Source organism: Pezoporus occidentalis, unplaced genomic scaffold (genome assembly GCF_034315485.1).
Source record: "Pezoporus occidentalis ecotype Australia unplaced genomic scaffold, CSIRO_AGI_Poc_V1 ctg42, whole genome shotgun sequence".
In the NCBI taxonomy this organism is placed as follows: domain Eukaryota; kingdom Metazoa; phylum Chordata; class Aves; order Psittaciformes; family Psittacidae; genus Pezoporus; species Pezoporus occidentalis.
The window spans coordinates 6,344,573-6,364,244 of record NW_026915747.1 but is presented as its reverse complement, the minus strand read 5'-3'; the positions used below and the strand labels follow the sequence as shown (position 1 = coordinate 6,364,244).

General features: G+C 48.8%; 1 protein-coding gene and 1 long non-coding RNA gene across 8 annotated transcripts in view; one reads left to right on the top strand and one right to left on the bottom strand.

Annotated features, from left to right (window-relative positions):
- FBH1 (F-box DNA helicase 1) overlaps window positions 1-19,076 on the bottom strand; it is a 29,633-nt gene extending 10,557 nt beyond the window's left edge. For 3 of the 7 annotated variants that reach the window (XM_062634280.1, XM_062634281.1, XM_062634282.1), the window contains exons 1-11: window positions 18,845-19,075; window positions 16,133-16,288; window positions 13,522-14,027; window positions 11,057-11,187; window positions 8,906-9,041; window positions 8,073-8,263; window positions 6,093-6,206; window positions 4,526-4,617; window positions 2,421-2,589; window positions 1,409-1,637; window positions 478-565 (exon numbers count right to left, since the gene is read on the bottom strand). In XM_062634280.1, the coding sequence (XP_062490264.1) occupies window positions 478-565; window positions 1,409-1,637; window positions 2,421-2,589; window positions 4,526-4,617; window positions 6,093-6,206; window positions 8,073-8,263; window positions 8,906-9,041; window positions 11,057-11,187; window positions 13,522-14,027; window positions 16,133-16,288; window positions 18,845-18,854 (1,822 nt within the window). In that variant the 5' untranslated portion in view covers window positions 18,855-19,075. Of the gene's footprint in view, window positions 1-477; window positions 566-1,408; window positions 1,638-2,420; window positions 2,590-4,525; window positions 4,618-6,092; window positions 6,207-8,072; window positions 8,264-8,905; window positions 9,042-11,056; window positions 11,188-13,521; window positions 14,028-16,132; window positions 16,289-18,844 lie in introns of all 7 variants that reach the window. The other 4 variants (XR_009967728.1, XM_062634279.1, XM_062634276.1 and 1 more) reach the window with 3 other exon arrangements.
- LOC134171762 (uncharacterized) lies at window positions 5,382-7,800 on the top strand. Its single transcript, XR_009967733.1, has 3 exons — window positions 5,382-5,493; window positions 5,585-7,359; window positions 7,435-7,800. It is a non-coding gene; the product is annotated as an uncharacterized LOC134171762 (long non-coding RNA).
- Window positions 19,077-19,672: the final 596 nt, after the last annotated feature.

The following is a 19,672-nucleotide window of genomic DNA, read 5'->3' as shown; positions in this document are numbered from 1 at the left end:
GGACGAAACCCATCACCCAGACAAAACAAGCTGAGTGCACTGGAGGAAGGCAGCTTTGCTGCTGACCCCAGGATCCTAATGCACAAAGGAGATGGCATAGAAGACAGTTTTCCCCAGCACAAGCTACCTCTGGCACTATCTGCACATATGCTAAGAAGAGGAAAGGACAAGCAAGAGGAAAGGATGTGCTGGCAGCAGTAAGGAGCGAACACTCACTGTTAGCACTTGCTCCCCACTGTCTCATGCATTATTTGTATGGTTTTGCTCCATACCTCAACAGTCCCATCATTTTTCTAAGGAAAAATGAATGTCTTCCTCCCTTTGGGCCTGCTCTGAGCTCCCTGCTGAGCCAGTGGCAACAGAACAGGACTTTTTGATGCTCATCGCTGGTGCACAGCCAGCAATAAGCAGCATGAATCCATTTCATTGTCTATAATAGCTCTTTACCTGAAGGCATTTACATCTGTGCTCTCTTACCATCACAAGTCATCTTGTATTTCTTCTCTGCATCCCCATCCAGTTTCTTCATGTTGTGCCAAATCTCTCTGGCCTCTTTGACATTGATCTAGAAAGAGCAAACAGAAGGGTCTGCACAGATTGCTTTGAGCAGAGAAACAGCCCAGGCACAGAAGCTCTCAAAAGGCTTCTCTGCAGTCTTTCTCCTCCTACTTCTGTGTCACCACCAGTTAACTGCTCCCCAACACAGTCTTTTCCAGATACAGGAAAAGAACACTTCTCTAGCTCAGCTACTGATGTCATGCATCCCCCTTCATTCTGCACATTAACACCACACTTGGTGTTTATTTTGGCTTCTCTGGACAGCTTCAAGGTATTGAGGGTTTTGAGGCTGTCAATTCACTTCCTACCAGAAATACCAACTTCAAACGGGGTTTCTGCTGCCTGGATTGGATGTGATCGGATATGAGCAGTGCAGAGTGGAAAGGCTGATGTCCTCCACAATGCCACCCCATGCTGTTTGCAATGGCAATGCTTGCTGTTGCTATGATGTCTGTCCTCTAAATGAGAGCTTTTGGGTTTGGCTCTGTGTATCCAAATGACTACAGAAATGCTTATTGCCTTCACATGTAAGAGCACAACATTCAGGCACTGATATAAATCCATGGAACCTCTTCTTTTTCCTTGCAGGGAAGACACATCTGCACTGAGCAGAGCCAGCGATGACAACCTCTCCAGAAGCCAGCTGTGCAAACAGGGACAACAAAGAGGCCCTGGTTCCTTTGTATTTGTCACAAATAACCATGGAATAACGATGGGATAACCAGGGAATAACCATGTTTTGATAGTCAGCTCTGAGAGCTGAAGCTCAAATACCCATGAAATAGGAGAGATGTGGATGAGAGATGAGGCCCTTCTAACCCTTGCGGTCTTGCCCCATCCAGATACTCACTTCCTTTTCTGCTCGACTGACAGGTTGTGTCTGGCCATGAGTGTTTCTGAACCAATGAGGAGAGTGCTCTTCACAGATCTCTTCATCTGAAGAGGCAAAAAAGCTTTCCAGGGTTTGGGAGACCATTTTCCCTCTTACAAACAGAGACTGGCCCTTCTGGTTCCGTAGAAGAGAACTGATGGAATAAACTGACATCTTGGAGAAGTTCAGCTTGCCTTTTTCCTTATAGCTGGGCCACAGATGACACAAAACAAGAGAGACATGTTGAAACACACAGGAAAAGCCTAGTGGAAAAGCAAGCTCAGTTTCCTTCCTGTTGCACACTAACACTTGCTGATAGAGCTCTGGTTTATACACCCACTGTAACCTGCTAATGGAATAGCTTTTAAATCTGCACGCATTTTGTGGTGGAAGCACAAACATGTTCATTTTATAGATGGAAAGTCGAGCCAGTGAGATACTCCCAGCATTAGCCTCTGCAATTACAGCATTTCCAGAGCCAGTTAAGAGGATTACCTCTTTCCAGGATGTGGCTCATTTTCCCTCTCATCTGCAGTTTAGATGTGCCAGACAGTGCTCATTAGAATAACTCAGGTTAAAACAACCACCTCCTCTAAAGAAAAACAGCATTTAGCGTGGTTGTACCACTGAAATGTAATTGGGAAATGGGGAAAAGACATTCTCAGTGGCTTCTATCTCCCTGTGAAGTGCTCCTTGGCTATAAGCACAGGATGAACAGCCCCCAAACCAGCGATGGGGCTTGTGTCAGCACTCTATGCCAGAGCAGGGCAATGATTGTTTCCCAAGGCTCCTTTGAATGCTAAAATCACTGAAAGCATTCAGAAACCATAAATCACAGCCCGGCTTGAAGCAGGAGAAAGAAATCATTTCCCCCATTACTTTTGCTTCCTCACATCCTGGAGGGTTACTTCAAAATCAGACTTCCCTTTCCTGCCTCGTCTTTTCCCTGCTGCATTAGCCTTCAATGAAGAAATCTAAAGTCCCCACTCACGGTTTGCCAACACTTCCATACGCCAACGAGTGGAAAGTCCTGCACGTGACATTCTTGGGGAAGACACTTTTCCCCTTCTCTGCAACTGCTTTGTTAAATGCCACGTAAAGGAACTGCAGACCTGCAAACTTCTCCGCATACTTGACCAAGGTCGAGGTCTTCCCTGAGCCTGAAGAACACAAGAAAGCAAATAATAAAGCATCCAGAAGATCTTCCCTGTGAGGGTGGAATGGGTTGAATGGAAAAGCTGTGGCTGCCCCATCCCTGGCAGTGTTCAAGGCCAGGCTGGACAGGGCAGGGAGCAACCTGCCCTAGTGGAAGGTGTCCCTGCCTGTGGCAGGGTGTTGGAACTGGCTCAGCTTTCAGGTCCCTTCCAACCCAAAGCACTCTGCAATACCATTATTCTATGATCCAGAGTCAGGGATGAATGAACCCACACCCCTCTCATCAGCTTCACCTCCTCCCTCCTACTGTCCTAAGTGCACAGCAGGACTATTTGCAGCTAATGGGAGTTTATTTACCAGCTCCAGTGAAATCAGCAGAAGCCGTGGAGCAAAAGCAGCTTTGAAAACCTACAGTCCGCATCCCAAAAGCTTTTAATAAAACCCCCTTTTATCACCCAGTATTGCAGGAATCTGAACATACCAGAAGGTCCTAGTTCTCCTGAAAGACAGCTTGGTAAATGGAATGTTAAAATTGCTCTTATGAACGACTGTGCTCTGGCACCTAGAGCATCTCCTACCCTTTTCACTGACTTTGGTGTCTGCAGAGTTATTTCTCTCATACATTCTCACTCGTCTTTAGCTGCATGTTTTCCCCTTCCCTTCTTAAATACATTACCCCAGAGGTGGTACCAGCATCACTGATGGGCTCAGCCTTGGCCAGTGGTTCTATCAGACACAGGGGAAGCTTCTAGCAGGTTCTCACAGAAGCCAACCTTGTAGCCCCCCAATACCAAAACCTTGGCACAGAAACCCAAAGTGCCTGGTATGGATACTGGGCTCACTGGTACATTGCTCCCATGTCTCGCTCTAACTCCACTTTCACAACAGCTGTCAGCAATTGGTTTGGCCACCTCACCCTCAAGTTCCTTTACATCTCCTGGGTGATGCAGTCCAGAGCATGAAACAACCCACCAAGGGTCCCATCCATAACCTTTCCCATGTGGATGTGAGACTGACCCTTTGGTGGACCCCTACAGAGAAGGATCCTGAGGCTGCTCCTTTCCAAGACCCTCTATGAGGAACATGGATGGATGCAGAAACACATTGAGCCGCTCTGTCACTGCATCATTCCCTCTACGGCATCCTTTACATCGCAGTGAGCTAAGAGAGGCTTTGGCAAGCACCCTCACCCACATGTCTGAAGAATAATTACACTCTTTTATGCCTTTTGCCAGCTCTTTTTCAGCTTTGTTGTGGTCACATGAAACCTCTGTTCATGTATGTTCCCTTCTGCATCATGGGGGCACGGTGACTTTGTGCAGACATAAGAAACCACCCTCAGTGGCTTCTGTACCGTGGTGTTCCGCTGTACGTGTCCTTTAGCAGGTCTGTTCTGGCACAGAGCATGCATTAGCTTCGAGGCCCCAGGGTTGTGTCTTTAAAGGGAACTCTCTGGAGGTGGAAGGAGAAAACTGACTTTTCCTTCTCTTTATAAACAGACTTGATTTTATCCAATTCCCCTTTTCAAAACAGTGTCAAGCACTGAGGAATTCTTAGCTTGTGCTGCTTCCACAGGGATGCTAAATCTGAACAAGTCAGACTGGCTCTGTCTAGAGGCCTGTGGACAATAACACTGCGAAACAGCAACACATGGAGCTGCTCTTCTCCTCCTGGCTTCCCTGACAAGCTGCTCTGGGCAGTCACTGACACTTGGTTTCAGTTTCACATCTGAATAAGACACTTACCCAGCTTGAACGGCAGCAACCACCACGCTTCCCATCCCCATTTCTCTGCAAAAGCTTGCTCTGATTGTTTTTCTATTGATAAAAGTAGGGTTCATCCCCTGGTATCCACACAATTCCTTGGATAAAGAAGCAGGGGGGAAAGGGGCAGGATTAGAGGTTACACATTCAGTCTTACAATGTAAGTTTTGGCTCTTACCTGCAAATGCCATAATCTTCACTATTTGACCATGCTCAATTTTGTGATTCAGAACCCTTTGCTGTTCGTGGGTCAGCTTTACCTCAGGCCAGCTATTAAAAGCAGAAAGCAACACAAAGGGAAAGGAATGAAGGACATAAATCCTGCCACATAAACCAACCACATCAACTAAGAGCAGAAGGAACCCAATGGAACGACTGATCCCCTCCCACAAGCAGGAAGGTGGCACTAGTGCTACTTGGTTATTGTGCACAGGAGAAGAGCAGGGAATGAGAAAAGACTGGAGATAGCAAAGGTAAAGAATAAACCTGGGGAATGTTCTATAGGGAAAGATCTTCTCAAGGGGCCTAAGCCTTTAAAGATGAATCTGGCACTGTGGCTCCTTAGGCTTATTGAAAACAGTGACTTGGGTTTGGAGTGTTTTGCTGCGCTCTGATGTCTCAGCATACAGGACAGATCCATTCTCCTGCCTCCCAGAGGAGCCGAGAGCTCTGATTAACATTAAGAAAGGCACTCAGTGCAGTTGTTGTCTTCATAAAGGTCTAAATCCTGTAATTGGCCAACAGCATGAACCACCTCTTTGTGCAGGGTCCTCTCCAATACCACGGAATCCTTGTTTAAGCATCCTTGACATTCCACAGCTGGCAGTCAGGTGACTGCCCCCAGGACACATCTTTTACTGGACAAGCAGATTCTGCTTAGAAGACTTCAAATGAAGGGGTGGAATGAAAGGGCTGGGAAAATAGCCTCTGATTTATTCATGTTATTATAACCTCTAGCACTGTTGTACCTTGGATCATCAGTGGTTGGATTTATCTTTGCTAGATCCCTGTGACAGATGAAAGCACTACCCCTTCTGTAGGTAAGGATGAGGAAACTAAATGACTCTACAGCAGAAGTGGAACCAAGCCTGGACCTCCACAGGCCAAGAAAGCATTTCATTCCTCACTGTCCTTCCTTTCTAGGCAGTAAGTTACCAACCAATGCTAACCTGTAATATGTATATATAACATTATGTTAATATTCACATGATATTAATATTATGTTAATATGTTCCAGTTATCCAACAGGATCCAGAAAACAGGAGCCAAATCAACGCCCTGGGGCTGGTATCTCATTTCCTCCCATGCACAGAAAGCAGTGCTCACAAATGAACAGCCTCAGCAATGCCACCAGCAGCCAGCCCCTTGACTGAATGCACCTTGTGTTTCCAGAGGAGCCCACTGCTAAATTTAAAGCAGGTTCTCTCCCCTCCTTTCAGAGCTTCTTATCCATAGGGAGAGTGGTGATTTGGGAAGAGCACATGGAACTGTGCTCCACCAAAATATAGATCCATCAGTGAATAATGACTGCTAAATTTACTCAGTGCTTGGAAATTCAATTTGTACAGATTAAGGCCTGGTTTTCCTCTGAGAATTCAAGGAGAAGAGGGAAAGGAGCAGAAGAAGGGTTTGTACCAATCCTTATGAGTCTTGTCAACCAGCTCCTACCAGGAAACATTTGCTCGCCCTCCAAGGTTCATCCCTCCACCAGGACCCTGCTTACTTATCACCTACAATAGCATTACCCAGACTGTAAGTCTTGTCTGCAGCACGAAGCCACCGCATCCTCTTCCACTGTCTGCATTGTCACAGAAGCATTTTCCATCAGGTACAAGCAGTAGAAAATGCTGTAATGGATCCTGGTAGAAGAGACAAGAGACAAACTATCACTGAGAACTCATCAATAGCAAATGAAGTGTCTGCAGCTACCTAAAAGACCACCAACACCTCAAATAACTCCACTGGGATGGGGCACAAAGCCCCAGGCACTCAGGGAGTTGCAGGAGACAGTGTTAAGAGTAGTTAGTTCTGCCTCAGAAAGTGAGTGCTCTGTGGCCTCCTCCTCCTCCTCACTCCTGCTAGGTTTGGGTTTCAGGGTCTGCCATACAAATGTGACGTGGGATCAGTCCAAAGCATCCTTTTGCTCTCCTGAACCACTATGAGCAACAGCCTAGGGGAGTTTGAGAGAGAATTTGGGGCTAGTTCAGGCTTTTGAAGTGAACCAGTTTCATCAACTGCCTTATGACGATCCCCTGACAATCCTTCATGGTGCAAAGAATGGAGCTCAGAGACTCTGTGGCTTTACTTGTGCTGGCAACAGCAGGTATAAAATGAACCTCCGTGGCACACCAGGGTTGACACCACTGTGGTTTTACCTCTTTTAGTGCAGTTTTGGTCCTGTGGCCTAAGAGGGCCACACTCCAGGACAAACCTTGTGTCTCACATTAGGTGACCTGCACTCTCAGATTCACATTGCTCGAGGAGCTGCAAACAGGATTCAGACAGTTCCTCAAGGCCAGGTTTTCCTCCTCACACCCCAAATCACAAACCTCGTGGGGTTTGAAGAGATAATGGCAGAAGAGATGTGGTCATTCCTACCTCTTCTCTCCTCCGTTATTTAAAGAGGTGGAGATGGGACATGGGTGACTTTGACCATGAACTCTCATTGCTAGCAAGTACATCCTCTGTCTGCCACACCCTTAGAAGGTGTTAACTCAAGTTAATGACCTTAGCCAGCAATCAGCAATCACTAACAGGCCAAAGAAGCATCCTGATTTCCCTGTTTGGTAGCCTGAGTACATGGCCCATGCCTGAGTAAGCAGAGGATGAAGTGTCTAACACAAGCTGATCTATACCGTGCAGAAGGCAGCTTAAAGAGCATTCTTCTTCCTGGCTATAGATCCATTTTCAGTGCAGTTCCTCTCAAGTCTTCCCTTAAGAATCAATTACAAGTGTCCTTACTCCTTATCTCATCCTCACTGTAATTCTGTGGGCTCTTACCTGCATTACCAGGTGATACCTGTAATCATACTGTGATTACCAGTATCATACCTGTGATGATTACCAAATCATACCTGTGATTACCAGGCACCACTGTGAACAAAAGACAAGAGGATGGATCGCTACCTACAGGCAGAGGGAGCCCATGGAGTATCATGTAAGAGGAGTAAAGTAAGTAACTGGTCTCAGGAAGGTAATACCCACATTAAATTGTGATGTGCATCTATTTCTAAGCAGAAAGTTTCTATAATTGCTTTAAAATCTGCTTTTCTTTCTGAAAAAAATCCTATTCCTTGGCTTTATCTCCTGAAAAACAAGTGGATTATAGAACAGTCCTGGAACTAAAGCAAATCTAAAGGTAACACTCCCGAATGTTCCTGCAACAAGCTAGGGATGTGCACACTGTTCCCAACAAACTGTACACTGAGCAACCAGAGAGCCCTAAGAGGAATATTATGCTCGTGAAATATATAGAAAATACGTATTTCATATACATATATGTTCACATATATTTATGATACAAAATATATATTTATATGTATAATAATATGAATATATTACATATATTAAATATACATATGTTAATACATATTAAATATATATTTTATATATATATAGAAATATCTAGAAATATCTGCTTATGGGCATATATTCACTGTATATATTCCACATTACTATAGCTAGAAAGAGGCAGGCAGACAGGGAGCATCTTCCTCTTCCTTTACCTGTTAGTGATGACAATGCCCTTGTTTCTCATTGCACACAGCAGTGTTGCCATGCAGTAAAGTGTCTCGGTCACATCCACAACAGAGAGGGTAGAGCAGGGTCTCTGCAGACATCTGATCAGCTTTTGGATGTCGCTGACACCGTCGGAGAAAAGCACCATGACCGCAATGATGGCCCAAGTGCTCTCAGGCTGGGGGAGGCAACCAAGAGAATGAGCAGAAAGCCTGTAGGAGGCTTTAGGAGCAGGCAAACACTGCTTCCACGCTGGAAAAACACTTCTGCCTTGACAAACTCATAACCCGGAGCAGCTCTGCTCTGGAGCCAGGCTGAGAGAGCTGGGCTGGGTCAGCCTGGAGAAGGCTCCTGAAGGGGAGACCTTAGAGCAGCTCCAGTGCTTAAAGGGGCTGCAGGAAAGCTGGAGAGGGGCTTTGGAGAAGGGCCTGTGGGGACAGGCCAAGGGGAATGGCTTTAACCTGCCAGAGGGGAGACTGAGATGAGCTCTTAGGCAGAAGCTCTTCCCTGTGAGGGTGCTGAGGCACTGGCACAGGGTGCCCAGAGAAGCTGTGGCTACCCCATCCCTGGCAGTGTTCAAGGCCAGGTTGGACACAGGGGCTTGGAGCAAGCTGCTCTAGTGGAAGGTGTTCCAACCCTGGAAGGTTGGAACTGGAGGAGCTTTAAGGTCCCTTCCACCCAACCCACCTATGACTGTATGAATAGTATCAAATAACACCCCAAAGGGAAAACCTTCAGATGCAGGAGGGCAGATCTGTCCTCAAAGCACCAGGAAATGCTAAACCTGTTCCATAAACCAGGTAATCGCTGTTAAACCTACCCCAGCCCTGCTCTGTAAATGTGGCAGCTTGTTGACAACACAGACTTCAGCCTTTGAGAAGAGGTGATGACTCTTCAAACACCGCAGAACCGCACTGGGATCTACCTTCCACTTGGTGGGTATGGCAGACACACACCTGCACAGAGTGGGAACAGCAGCATTTGCAAAGAAGCCTTATCAAGTTGGTTTATTCACCTGATATATAAATATATACCAAGTTTATATAGTGATGTAAATAAAGCCTTCTCCATAATACCATCGTTTTAGTCTCCAAGTTCTTTCTGGCTGTCTCAAAGTCTCCTTTCAGAAGATGGACCCACTTTGCTCCTAAACCAATCTGACTCTATTGGCACCATCTAACTGCCAAACATCAGTCCCTCTAGACTACAGAGGTCTGAACAGTGCACTTGCTCTTATCAGGGACCTGGCTTGGGCTTGGCCTTGACTGATAAGTCACTGCAGGTCCAGGAAAGCAGCCTTTCAGGAAAGGAAAAGATGGCAATACATTGGAGATGGGAGGGACCAGGAAGAAGAGCTCAAATCTCACACCCCCCATGAGATCCTTGTATTTTACCTAAGCCCAGGAGATGCTGAGCCTCTCTGGCTCATCAGGAGATGGAGAAACAGAGCTGACGTGACAACTCCTGAAACACAACATGATGCTGAAAGGGACGCTTACATTGGGCCTCACTTTCTCCAGCACAGTCACCCTGCAGGAAGCAACCATGGAACATCCTCCCCCAAGCTTGTTGTTGGGTGCCAGAAAGCAGCAAGTGACAGAGCAGCCCATATTTGACTCTGTCATCTAATGCTTGTCTTGGAGCTCCTGGCAGCTCCTCTCAATTGCTGAACCGAACCTGCCTGTGCTCCGACATGCAGGTCCATCTCCAGAACCTTCCTTTGAGCCTCCAAATGCAGCAGCTGCTTGTTGGCACCCTCTTGCTCAGGCTCTCCTCACCTCTTTCCTCCTTTGATGTAACAACCATCTCCCTGCCCTCCCTCCAACAGGCAACACTATTCAAGACTGTTCTTCCACCCCCTCTTCCCAGTCCAGCTTCTCCATCTCTTAGTAGAAGGCTATCCCCGCCCAGCCTCTCACTTAGCCATCACTTCTCACTTGCTATCAATGATGCAAACTGCAGAAGGGACTTTGGAAGCCAACTGCTCAGTGCAGGGGCAACTTCAAAGTTTGGTCATTTGTCCACTTGAGGCCTGAGCATCCCTAATGATGGAGATTCCCAACCTCTCTGGGTCAGTGTTTGGCTGCTCTCTTAATATCTAACTGGATTTCCTATATGGAACTTGTGTCCATTGCCTCTTGCCCTCTCACTGTGCACCTCCAAGCATCATGCTCTCTATGGCATCTTATTACACACGGGAAGACAGCGATTAGATCCCCTTTCCACCTTCTCTTCTCCAGATTTCATCCTCTACTTGTATATCTCCTCAAACACCATGTTCAGTTTTGGGCTACAGGAAAGACACTGAGGTGCTGGAGTATGTGTCCATGCTGCTGGTGCAGGGACTGGAGCACCAGTACTAAGAGGAGCAGCTGAGGGACCTGGGGGGTTCAGTCTGGAGAATAGAAGGCTCAGGGGGGACCTTGTCACTCCCTACAACTGACTGACAGGAGGATGGAGCCAGGAGGGGCTGGGCTCTGCTCCCAAGGAACAAGGGATGGGACAAGAGGAAACGGCCTCAAGCTGCACCAGGGCAGGTTTAGATGGAGCTGAGGAACAATTCCTTCCCCAAAGGGTGCTCAGGCATTGGAACAGGCTGCCCAGGGCAGGGCTGCAGTCACCGTCCCTGGAGGGGTTTAAAAGATGTGCAGATGTGGTGCTTGGGCACACGGGTTAGTGGTGGCATTGACAGTGCTGGGTTAACAGTTGGACTCAATGATCTTAAAGATCTTCTCCTAAATGATTCTATGACCAAGTGCTCCAAACAGAACAAGGAAGAGGAAAAGGGAAGTTTTTCACCTATTTCTAGAACCCTTGTAGTGATTTCTATTCATCTTCCTGTCCATCTCCCTCCTGTTTAGAAGACAAACCCATTGCTCTCCTGGCAATTCACAGGCTACAATGGAAGAAGACCCAAAGCAAGGAAGGTCTGAGGATCTACAGGTACAAGTCAATGCTGAATTGGACTCACCTGATCAGCCCAAACACGCATCCTTCCTGCTCCTTTGTTATGGCAAAATCCTGCATGACCTGTTCGACGCTGCGCAGGGCCGTGGCCTCCTTCTTTAGGTACCGATGGTACAGCTTCTTCCAGGGAATGAACTGGAATGTGAAGCACATAGAACCATCTTTCACCTCACAGCACTGGAAAATAGGCTTCTTCTGGCAATAAGCTCATCAACATGACATCCAAAGACCTGGAGTTCAAAACGCCCCTGGAGCTTGATGGAAACACCTAGCATGAGATGGGGAATGGAAGAGGAAGGAGAGAAAGACAGACTTGCTCCTCATAGCCTGCAAACATGCCTATAAGAGGCTGGTTTTAATAATATTATGGGAACAGGGTGATGCTAGTTCAGTTTCAAAACAAAAACATTACAGGAATGGGAATATTTTCAACACTATTGCACAGAGCTGCTCTGAGTGCTTAAAATCCCTACATCCATGAAGCCTGACCTTCCCGCAGCCTGCTGTTTGGACTTCTTTGGTACAACCACCAGGACCCTGCCTTTTGGGCTGTGTACAGAGCACAGAGCAGATTTGGGAGAGGACTTGAGCACACTGAGCAGTCAATGTATACACTTGTTATGCATCGCTAGCTCTTCAGGCTCAAAACGTGCTGCTAAAGCAGAGTGAAGGGCATTGACAGGCTGAGAGCTGGGCTGGTTCAGTCTGGAGAAGGTTCGAAGGAGACCTTAGAGCAGCAACCTGCTCTAGTGGAAGGTGTCCCTACCCATGGCAGGGGCTTGGAGCTGGATGAGCTTTAAGGTCCCTTCGACCCAAACCATCCCATGATTTTATGACACCTCCTGCATTGCATCCAACCTCACTCATCCCAAGTTATCAGCAAGGCACGAACTAGAACATGGACCCCAGGAAAACCTGGGCTGTGATCAGTGCCCCCTGGCTCTGCGCCAGGCTGAGGAACCTCTTTGTACCAGCTGAGTGTTTCCAGTGCGAATGGAGCGAGCTGAGCAGCGCTGGCTGCCTCTGAGTCACCTCCCGTTGGATGCAGAGATCTCACTGCAGCCAAAAGGGGGTCACCACTGTTTGTACTGTGAGAGCCTCAACTGCAGATGGATCCAGCTCCATACAACCAGAGCCAAAAGCATTTCCTCTAAAGCCATTTGACTACAAGAGACACCACACACACAGGCTGGGGCATGGGACATCCACCAGCCACAAGAGGACACTGCCCAGTCTGGAGCCAGTGTCCTGCATGACCCCTGTCAGATAGAAAGGAAGATTGTGTGCAGTCTTACAGGATGCTCTATCCATGTTATGGGAAGTGCTAAGAGATGTTAGTGATTTAGCTTAAATAAGTAAGTTTTAATTGTTTGAGTCAGAGTATTGTGTGGTTTAGGATGCTGTTTGCTCAGCTTTAGCTTTACAAAGCAGCTAGGTTGGCCAAAGCCTTAGGCCAGAAACTGTGGACTTTCACCAAGAGATGCTTTCAGCTGGAATAGAGTTGGTTTTCCCAGTATTATCCCCAGAAGCTGGCGCAGTGCTGTGTTTTGTCTTTAGTGTGAGAAGAATGTTGTGATTACACTGATGGGTTTAGCTGTTGCTAAGTCCTGTTTATCCTGAGTCCAGGACTTCTTCAGTGTCCCATGCTCTGCCATTCAGCACAAGAAGCACAAACCAGAAGATAAGGAGACTCCTGCTGTCTGCAGGAGCTGGAGCTCCACAAGATAACAAGAGCTGCATCCAGCTCTGGGGCAGCAGCACAAGAGGGATATGGAGCTGTTGGAGCAAGTCCAGAGGAGGCCACAGAGATGCTGTGAGGGCTGGAGCAGCTCTGCTCTGGAGCCAGGCTGAGAGAGCTGGGCTGGGTCAGCCTGGAGAAGAGAAGGCTCCTGAAGGGGAGACCTGAGAGCAGCTCCAGTGCCTAAAGGGGCTGCAGGAAAGCTGGAGAGGGGCTTTGGACAAGGGCCTGTAGGGACAGGCCAAGGGGAATGGCTTTAACCTGCCAGAGGGGAGACTGATATCAGACATTAGGAAGATGAACCTGAAGCAGGAGGAAGAAGCACATCTGAGCGTGAGTGAGGAGTCAAAAGGGGCACCCATGGGCTCACTGCAGCCACCCACTGCAAAGGAACACTGGTCCCAGCAGTTAAAGTCCCAGCTGCTGTGTGTGTGATCCCTTGAGTGGTGTGTGAATCCTCAAGCAGCAGCTTCTTCCTAAAATAAGAAGGCATCAAGGGAAGTTACACCAGTATTGATTTTCCGATAGAGGCTGGCATCCAAAGATGCCACTGGGGTCCAGAGGACCACAAATTGACAAAAGAAGACAGGATGTGGGCATTAGGAACAATAAACAATTTAAAGAGAGAGACACAGCACGGATGCTCCTACAGCAACATGTGTAGCCACAAGACTAAGAGCAGAGCAGAACAGTAGGAGAGGGAAGAGGCTCAAATCACAGCAAGTCCTTACCAGTGGATCACTGACTATGTCCCTCCAGCAGTGACACACCAGGCTCAGGTTCTGATACAGATCAATCACTGGTAGGAAAGCAAAGATGTTCCTAAGGACTTCGACAGGCAGCATATCAATATTTCCCTGAGGCACTTCCCAGGTCCGAGTCCCCAGGAGTCCATAGTGCGTATCAGGGACTGGTTCAATTTCCATATCATCAAGTTCCTGCTTGATCCAGCTGTGTTCTGGATGAACCACCAAGGGCTTCTTCTCAGGTTCAGCCCACAAATCATGCTCTGGCTTGAGGGTACCTGCAGTGGACAGAGGCCGCTTCCTGGAGCTTTCCTTGGGAGCTGGTACAAAGTCCTCATCCTCCAGAAAAGCAGAGTCATTGCTGAAGGAATCATCAGCAAAGGTGGGATCCAGAAGCTCTTCTTTGATTCTCCTGTCCTTCGTCCCACCAGCAGCTACCTGTTGTGTCCCAGGGACCTTGAAGTAATCAGCGATGTTGAGCTGACCTTGACCTGCAGAAAGAGAAAGAACACGAGTGGGGTGAACAAGAACAAGGGCAAAGCACACTGCTTCTGAGCTAAAAAGGAGCCCAAAGGTTGTGTAAGGTGGTGGTTATCTCCACAGGGCTCCTCATAGGTGTATGAGCTTCCTACAGGTGAACTATCCTGCTTTATGGTGCTTCCCTGGCAACTTAGGCAATTCAACAGAACAATGTCCATCTCTTTCCACTGTCTACAAGAAATGAGAAGGAAACAAAGGCAAGGCTTGAGCTGTGGTCGTGTTCCTCAGTCTGAGGTTGGGCTCCCAGTCGTTATCACTGGTTTTAACCTGGTGAGAAGGAGGCTAAGATATTAGAAGAGCTTCAAGGTTTAACTATTCTGCACCATGAGGTCACAGCACCAAGCCTCTGCTGCTCCTACCATAGTATAAGAAAGACCAATGCCTTTAAAAGGATAAACAGTGATTTCTTGCCTGGCTGCGCTGGGGACCATAAAGGAAACTGAAACTTGGCAAGAGACTGCTCTCAGCAGCCTTTCCTTCCTGACAGCCACACAGTCCCTGTAGCACAGCCTAGAGTTATCAGCACTGATAGGATTCTTCTGTCCTTCTCCCAGAATACCCTGATGCTTGGCTGAGAAGCAACTCGAGAAGAAACAAATTGCAAGCAGCTACTGCTGATGCTTGATGCTTCAGGATGCTCCTGAAGGTAAAGCTGAAAGAGGTCTGATTTGAAAGACACTGCGTAAAATGAACAGGGAACACTTGTGTCCAATAGCCTAAATCCTGCAGCATCCAAGATAATGAGGTATTTTAAAGTGAGACAGTCAAACGTATCACTGCTATGAAGTGGAGAAGTCTGAACACAGAGTCCAGGACTCTGATGTCTCATCCGGCCTCACTTCAATCTGTGAAGCGAGTCACCTTACACCAAGGTACAGAGAGATTCCCAAGCATCACAGGGAAACACCACAATGCTCCTAAGTCTCATCTCCACAGTGACCAAGGCACTGAGGAATGATTCAGGATATAGTTCTTCTTTGCTTTCTACCTGTCTCCTCAGCCACACATGTATGTAGCATCTCCAAGCTGGGTATCCCAATGTTTCCCACTCCCAGGAAAGCTGCAGATCATTAATATCAGCAACACTTTAGCATCCCATGTACCTAATCAGCTCATTATTAGTTAATAACGACCCTAAAGAGTATCCAGAAACAGGAATCACATCATTAATAGTTTCTAACAGGAGTGTTCCTCAGGGAGAGCTGCTGCTCTTCACAGGTAGTCTCCAACAGCTAAACACAAGAGACATGGTGGCATTTCTGGTGTGAGGAGAGACTAAACACATGCAAAGACAAACCTGACCCCCATAGACGGAATCAGTCACAGAATCTCTTTCTCTAGCTACCTGGCTTTGCAGAGGCAGAGATTAACCCCGGTTTTGCCACGCAACACTCAAAGCCAACCAATGTGTTCTATTTGGCACTACTCCCCTTCAGTTTTGGTCCCCGCTGTCTCAGTTTTGGTCCCCACAATCTCAGTTTTGGTCCCTGCTCTACAAAAGAGATGTGGACAGGCTGGAGATGAGCCACAAAGAAGATCCAAGGACTGGGAAGTGTGTGAGGAAAGGCTGAGAGAGCTGGGGCTGTTTAGCCTGGAGAGAAGAAGGCTCTTATCCCCTCCTTATCCCCACCATCCAGTGTTTAAAGAGTGATACAAAGACGATGGAGACTCCCTTTGTACAAGAAGTCCCATGGAAACAAGAAGGGGTGATGGCACAAGTTACTCCTGGGGAGATTCCAACTGGACACAAAAGGAGAATGTTCCACCATGAGAACAATCAGCCATTGGAATAATGTCCCCAGGGAAGTGGTGGATTCCCCAGCATGGACACTGCTAAGATTGGGCGGGACAGGGTGCTGGGACATCATGTCTAGGTTGTGCTTTGCCAAGAAAGGTTGGACCAGCTGATCCCTGAGGTCCCTTCAAGCTGGGACTCCATGACTCCAACCAGCACAAGCTCAGGGATGGATTACACAACGCCCTTTTGCTCCACACTGTACTACCAGCACTGCTCTCCCCCAGACCCCTCAGCCTTCAAACCATTCAAAAGCGGTACCTCCTCGATGTCTCCGTGTCCGGTGGCTGGGATGGAGGCCCCTGTTTACATCTCCTCTGCTTTGGCTTTGACTCAATGGCTGCGTCAGGGAAGATGAACCTTCAGCAAGAGCTTCGCACTCCTGGGCTGTCAGGTGGGTTTTCTTGAACCTCTTCTCTGCTTTGCCAACAGGCAACAAAAAACAGACCCCGAAGTATAAGCAAAGAACAGAATAAACCCCATGGCTCTGACAGAGGCATAAAAACAGTTTCCCTTTGGAGCTTCAGCCAGAAGTTTCTCCAAATAAGTCACAGACCGGTTTGGGTTGGAAAGGACCTTAAAGCTCACCCAGTTTCAACCCCTGCTACCCGCAGGGACACCTTCCACTAGAGCAGCTTGCTCCAAGCCCCCGTGTGCAACCTGGCCTTGAACACTGCCACAGATGGGGCAGCCACATCTTCTCCAGGCACCCTGTGCCAGCACCTCAGCAGCCTCACAAGGAAGAGCTTCTGCCTTATCTCCAACCTGAACTTCCCCTGTTTCACTTTGAACCCATCACCCCTTGTCCTATCACTCCAGTCCCTGACGAAGAGTCCCTCTCCAGCATCCTTGTAGCCCCCATCAGACAGTGGAAGCTGCTCTGAGGTCTCCACGCAGCTTCTCTTCTCCAGGCTCAACAGCCCCAGTGTTCTCAGCCTGTCTTCATATAGGAGGTGCTCCAGCCCCTGATCATCCTCATGGCCTCCTCTGGACTTGCTCCAACAGCTCCATGTCCTTCTGATGTTGGGGATACCAGAACTGCACACAGTGCAGCAAGAGGAGTCTCATGAGAGCAGAGCAGCGGGGCAGGATCCCCTCCTTTGAGGTGCTGCTCATACTTCTTTTGGTGCAGCCCAGGATACAGTCACAACAGAAGCTCATACAATGCTCTGCTGAGGAGCTAAGGAAGGCAATGCATCACATCAGGGCGACACATCTGCAGTCACTGCAACAGCGACTTCACCCCAGGTCCCCTCTCCTGCGTTGTACAAGGCTTCAGAACAAAAGGGGACAACATAAAACCAGAACCCTTGCAAGCTTTGTGGCTCTCTCTGTAATACCATATAATACCAACAGCAGTTGTGTAACAGCAAAGCATCATTAGGAAGACACTGAGGCAGACTATGAAGGCTGAACTGTGCCATCACACAACAGTGATTCACCCAAGGAAGGTCAGAACCAACATTCAAACACACAAACTTGAGCCTCTCACAAACAGATCCAGCTGGGATCCTCCACTAAGGAGGAATCACAACCCCCTCACAGCACAGCGCTTCCCCACGAGGATGGGTAAGAAGCAGCACAAATCTGTGTGAAGAGTTAAGAAAACCTTACTTGAAACGTGCACGAGCTCCTCTCTTCCATGCACAGGGCAGCCAGCAGGAAAGGAACACAGAATGCAACTCACTGCTACCAGAAACGCTCACGGGAAACCCAAAACGATGGCACAGGACGGGCTCTCTCCTGACTGAGCTGCCAGCAGAGCACTGCTCATGCAGGTTCACTTCTACTTTCCTACTATGCCATGGCGCAGAAGATAAAGTTCTCTAACGTGTCTATGGCAGCTGCAAGTGATGAACTGATCCCATCCAGCAGGATCCAAGGGGCAGTTCATGACACTGCTTCCTGCCGTTCAGCCACGTCAGCACAGCAGAAAGGCTGTTTTCCGACTTCATGCTCTCAGAACACAGCAACTGAGCCTTGAAACAGCAAATGAGGCAAGAAGATAAAAAGCAATGCAAGCCAGTCCTGTGACACTCAGGGACACGGGTTAATGCTTAGCCTCGATGAGCTTCAAGGTCTTTTCCAACCTAAAAGATTCTTTGATTCTATGATTCTACTTCAAAATGGTTTTTCTCACCCAAAATGAAAACCTTCTTTTGGATTAAGCAGTGCAAAGCATTAAAGGGCCCCAGTTCTCTGAAGCACACAGAGACTGCAGATGTCAGAGCTGAGGTGCCTGCTCAGTCGTCCTGGAGCTGTCAGACACAGAAAGTTCTTGCACAAGATCAGAACTGAGAGCAAAACCACTGCTCCCTTGATGCCAGGACAGCAAAACCCCACATACCAGGACCATGGCAGAGGGTTCAAGTGCACAAACCCAACACAAGATAACCCATGTCCTGCACACCCACAGCGTGAGCAGCAGTGAGCACCCCCCTGCAGCCCTGATCCAGCTCTGGGGCAGCAGCACAAGAGGGACGTGGAGCTGCTGGAGCGAGTGCAGAGGAGGCCATGGAGACGCTGCGAGGGCTGGAGCAGCTCTGCTCTGGAGCCAGGCTGAGAGAGCTGGGCTGGGTCAGCCTGGAGAAGAGAAGGCTCCTGAAGGGGAGACCTTAGAGCAGCTCCAGTGCCTAAAGGGGCTGCAGGAAAGCTGGAGAGGGGCTTTGGACAAGGGCCTGTAGGGACAGGCCAAGGGGAATGGCTTTAAGCTGCCAGAGGGGGAGACTGAGCTGAGCTCTTAGGCAGAAGCTCTTCCCTGTGAGGGTGCTGAGGCGCTGGCACAGGGTGCCCAGAGAAGCTGTGGCTGCCCCATCCCTGGCAGTGTTCAAGGCCAGGTTGGACACAGGGGCTTGGAGCAAGCTGCTCTAGTGGAAGGGGTCCCTGCCTGTGGCAGGGGCTGGAACTGGAGGTGCTTTAAGGTCTCTTTCAACCCAAATCAGTCTGGGATCCCATGACCGACTCACGCTTCACCTGCACTCATGTTTTTCCCCTTTTCTCCAGTTTTCACATTAGTGACAGCAGGTGACACATGTGCTGAGCAATTGTTGCGTTACGAAGCCCCATCACCATTCATGGCTTCCACCACTGAGGAGGACGCTGAGGATCGGAGCCAGTCAGCCACAGGAAGATACTCCAGCTGCGAAGTGAGAGGATCAGCCTCAATACCAATGGTGCCCCTTATTGCAACCCCTCCTGTGTTAAGGAGCCTCCCCTATTATCAAGCCCCACCCCATACCAAGGGCCCCCTCATTGCTAAAGACCCCCATTACCAAGCCCCCCCATTATGAACCCACCACAATACCAAGGGTCCCCATAACAAAGTCTCCCCCACGCCGAGGAGACCCCCCCCATTACCAAGCTCCTCCCATTACCAAGCTCCTCCCGTTACCAAGGCCCCCCATTACCAATGCCAAGTTCCCCCCATTGCCAATGCCCCAAGGCCAAGGACACCCCCATCACCAATCCCTTCCCATTATCGAGCCCCCTCCACTGCCAAGGCCCCCCCACAACCACGGAGCCCCCCATTACCAGGGGGGCCCATTCAGCCTTAGCCCCGCCTTACCCCCCGTAGCCGCCACAGCTCCCGCACTTCCCGCGCGATTCCGCCAACCCCGCCCATTTTCGCCCTATCCACCAATAAGAGAACGCGCCTGGCCCGGCGCTAACCGCGCGACGCCGCAGGCTCCGCCCCTCTTAGCCCTATTGACCAATCATAAGCAGCGCCGAGAGTGACGATGCCCAATGGCGCGGCACTTCCGTGTTCGGGAAGTAAACAACGCGGTGGGGCCGCTTCCCTCC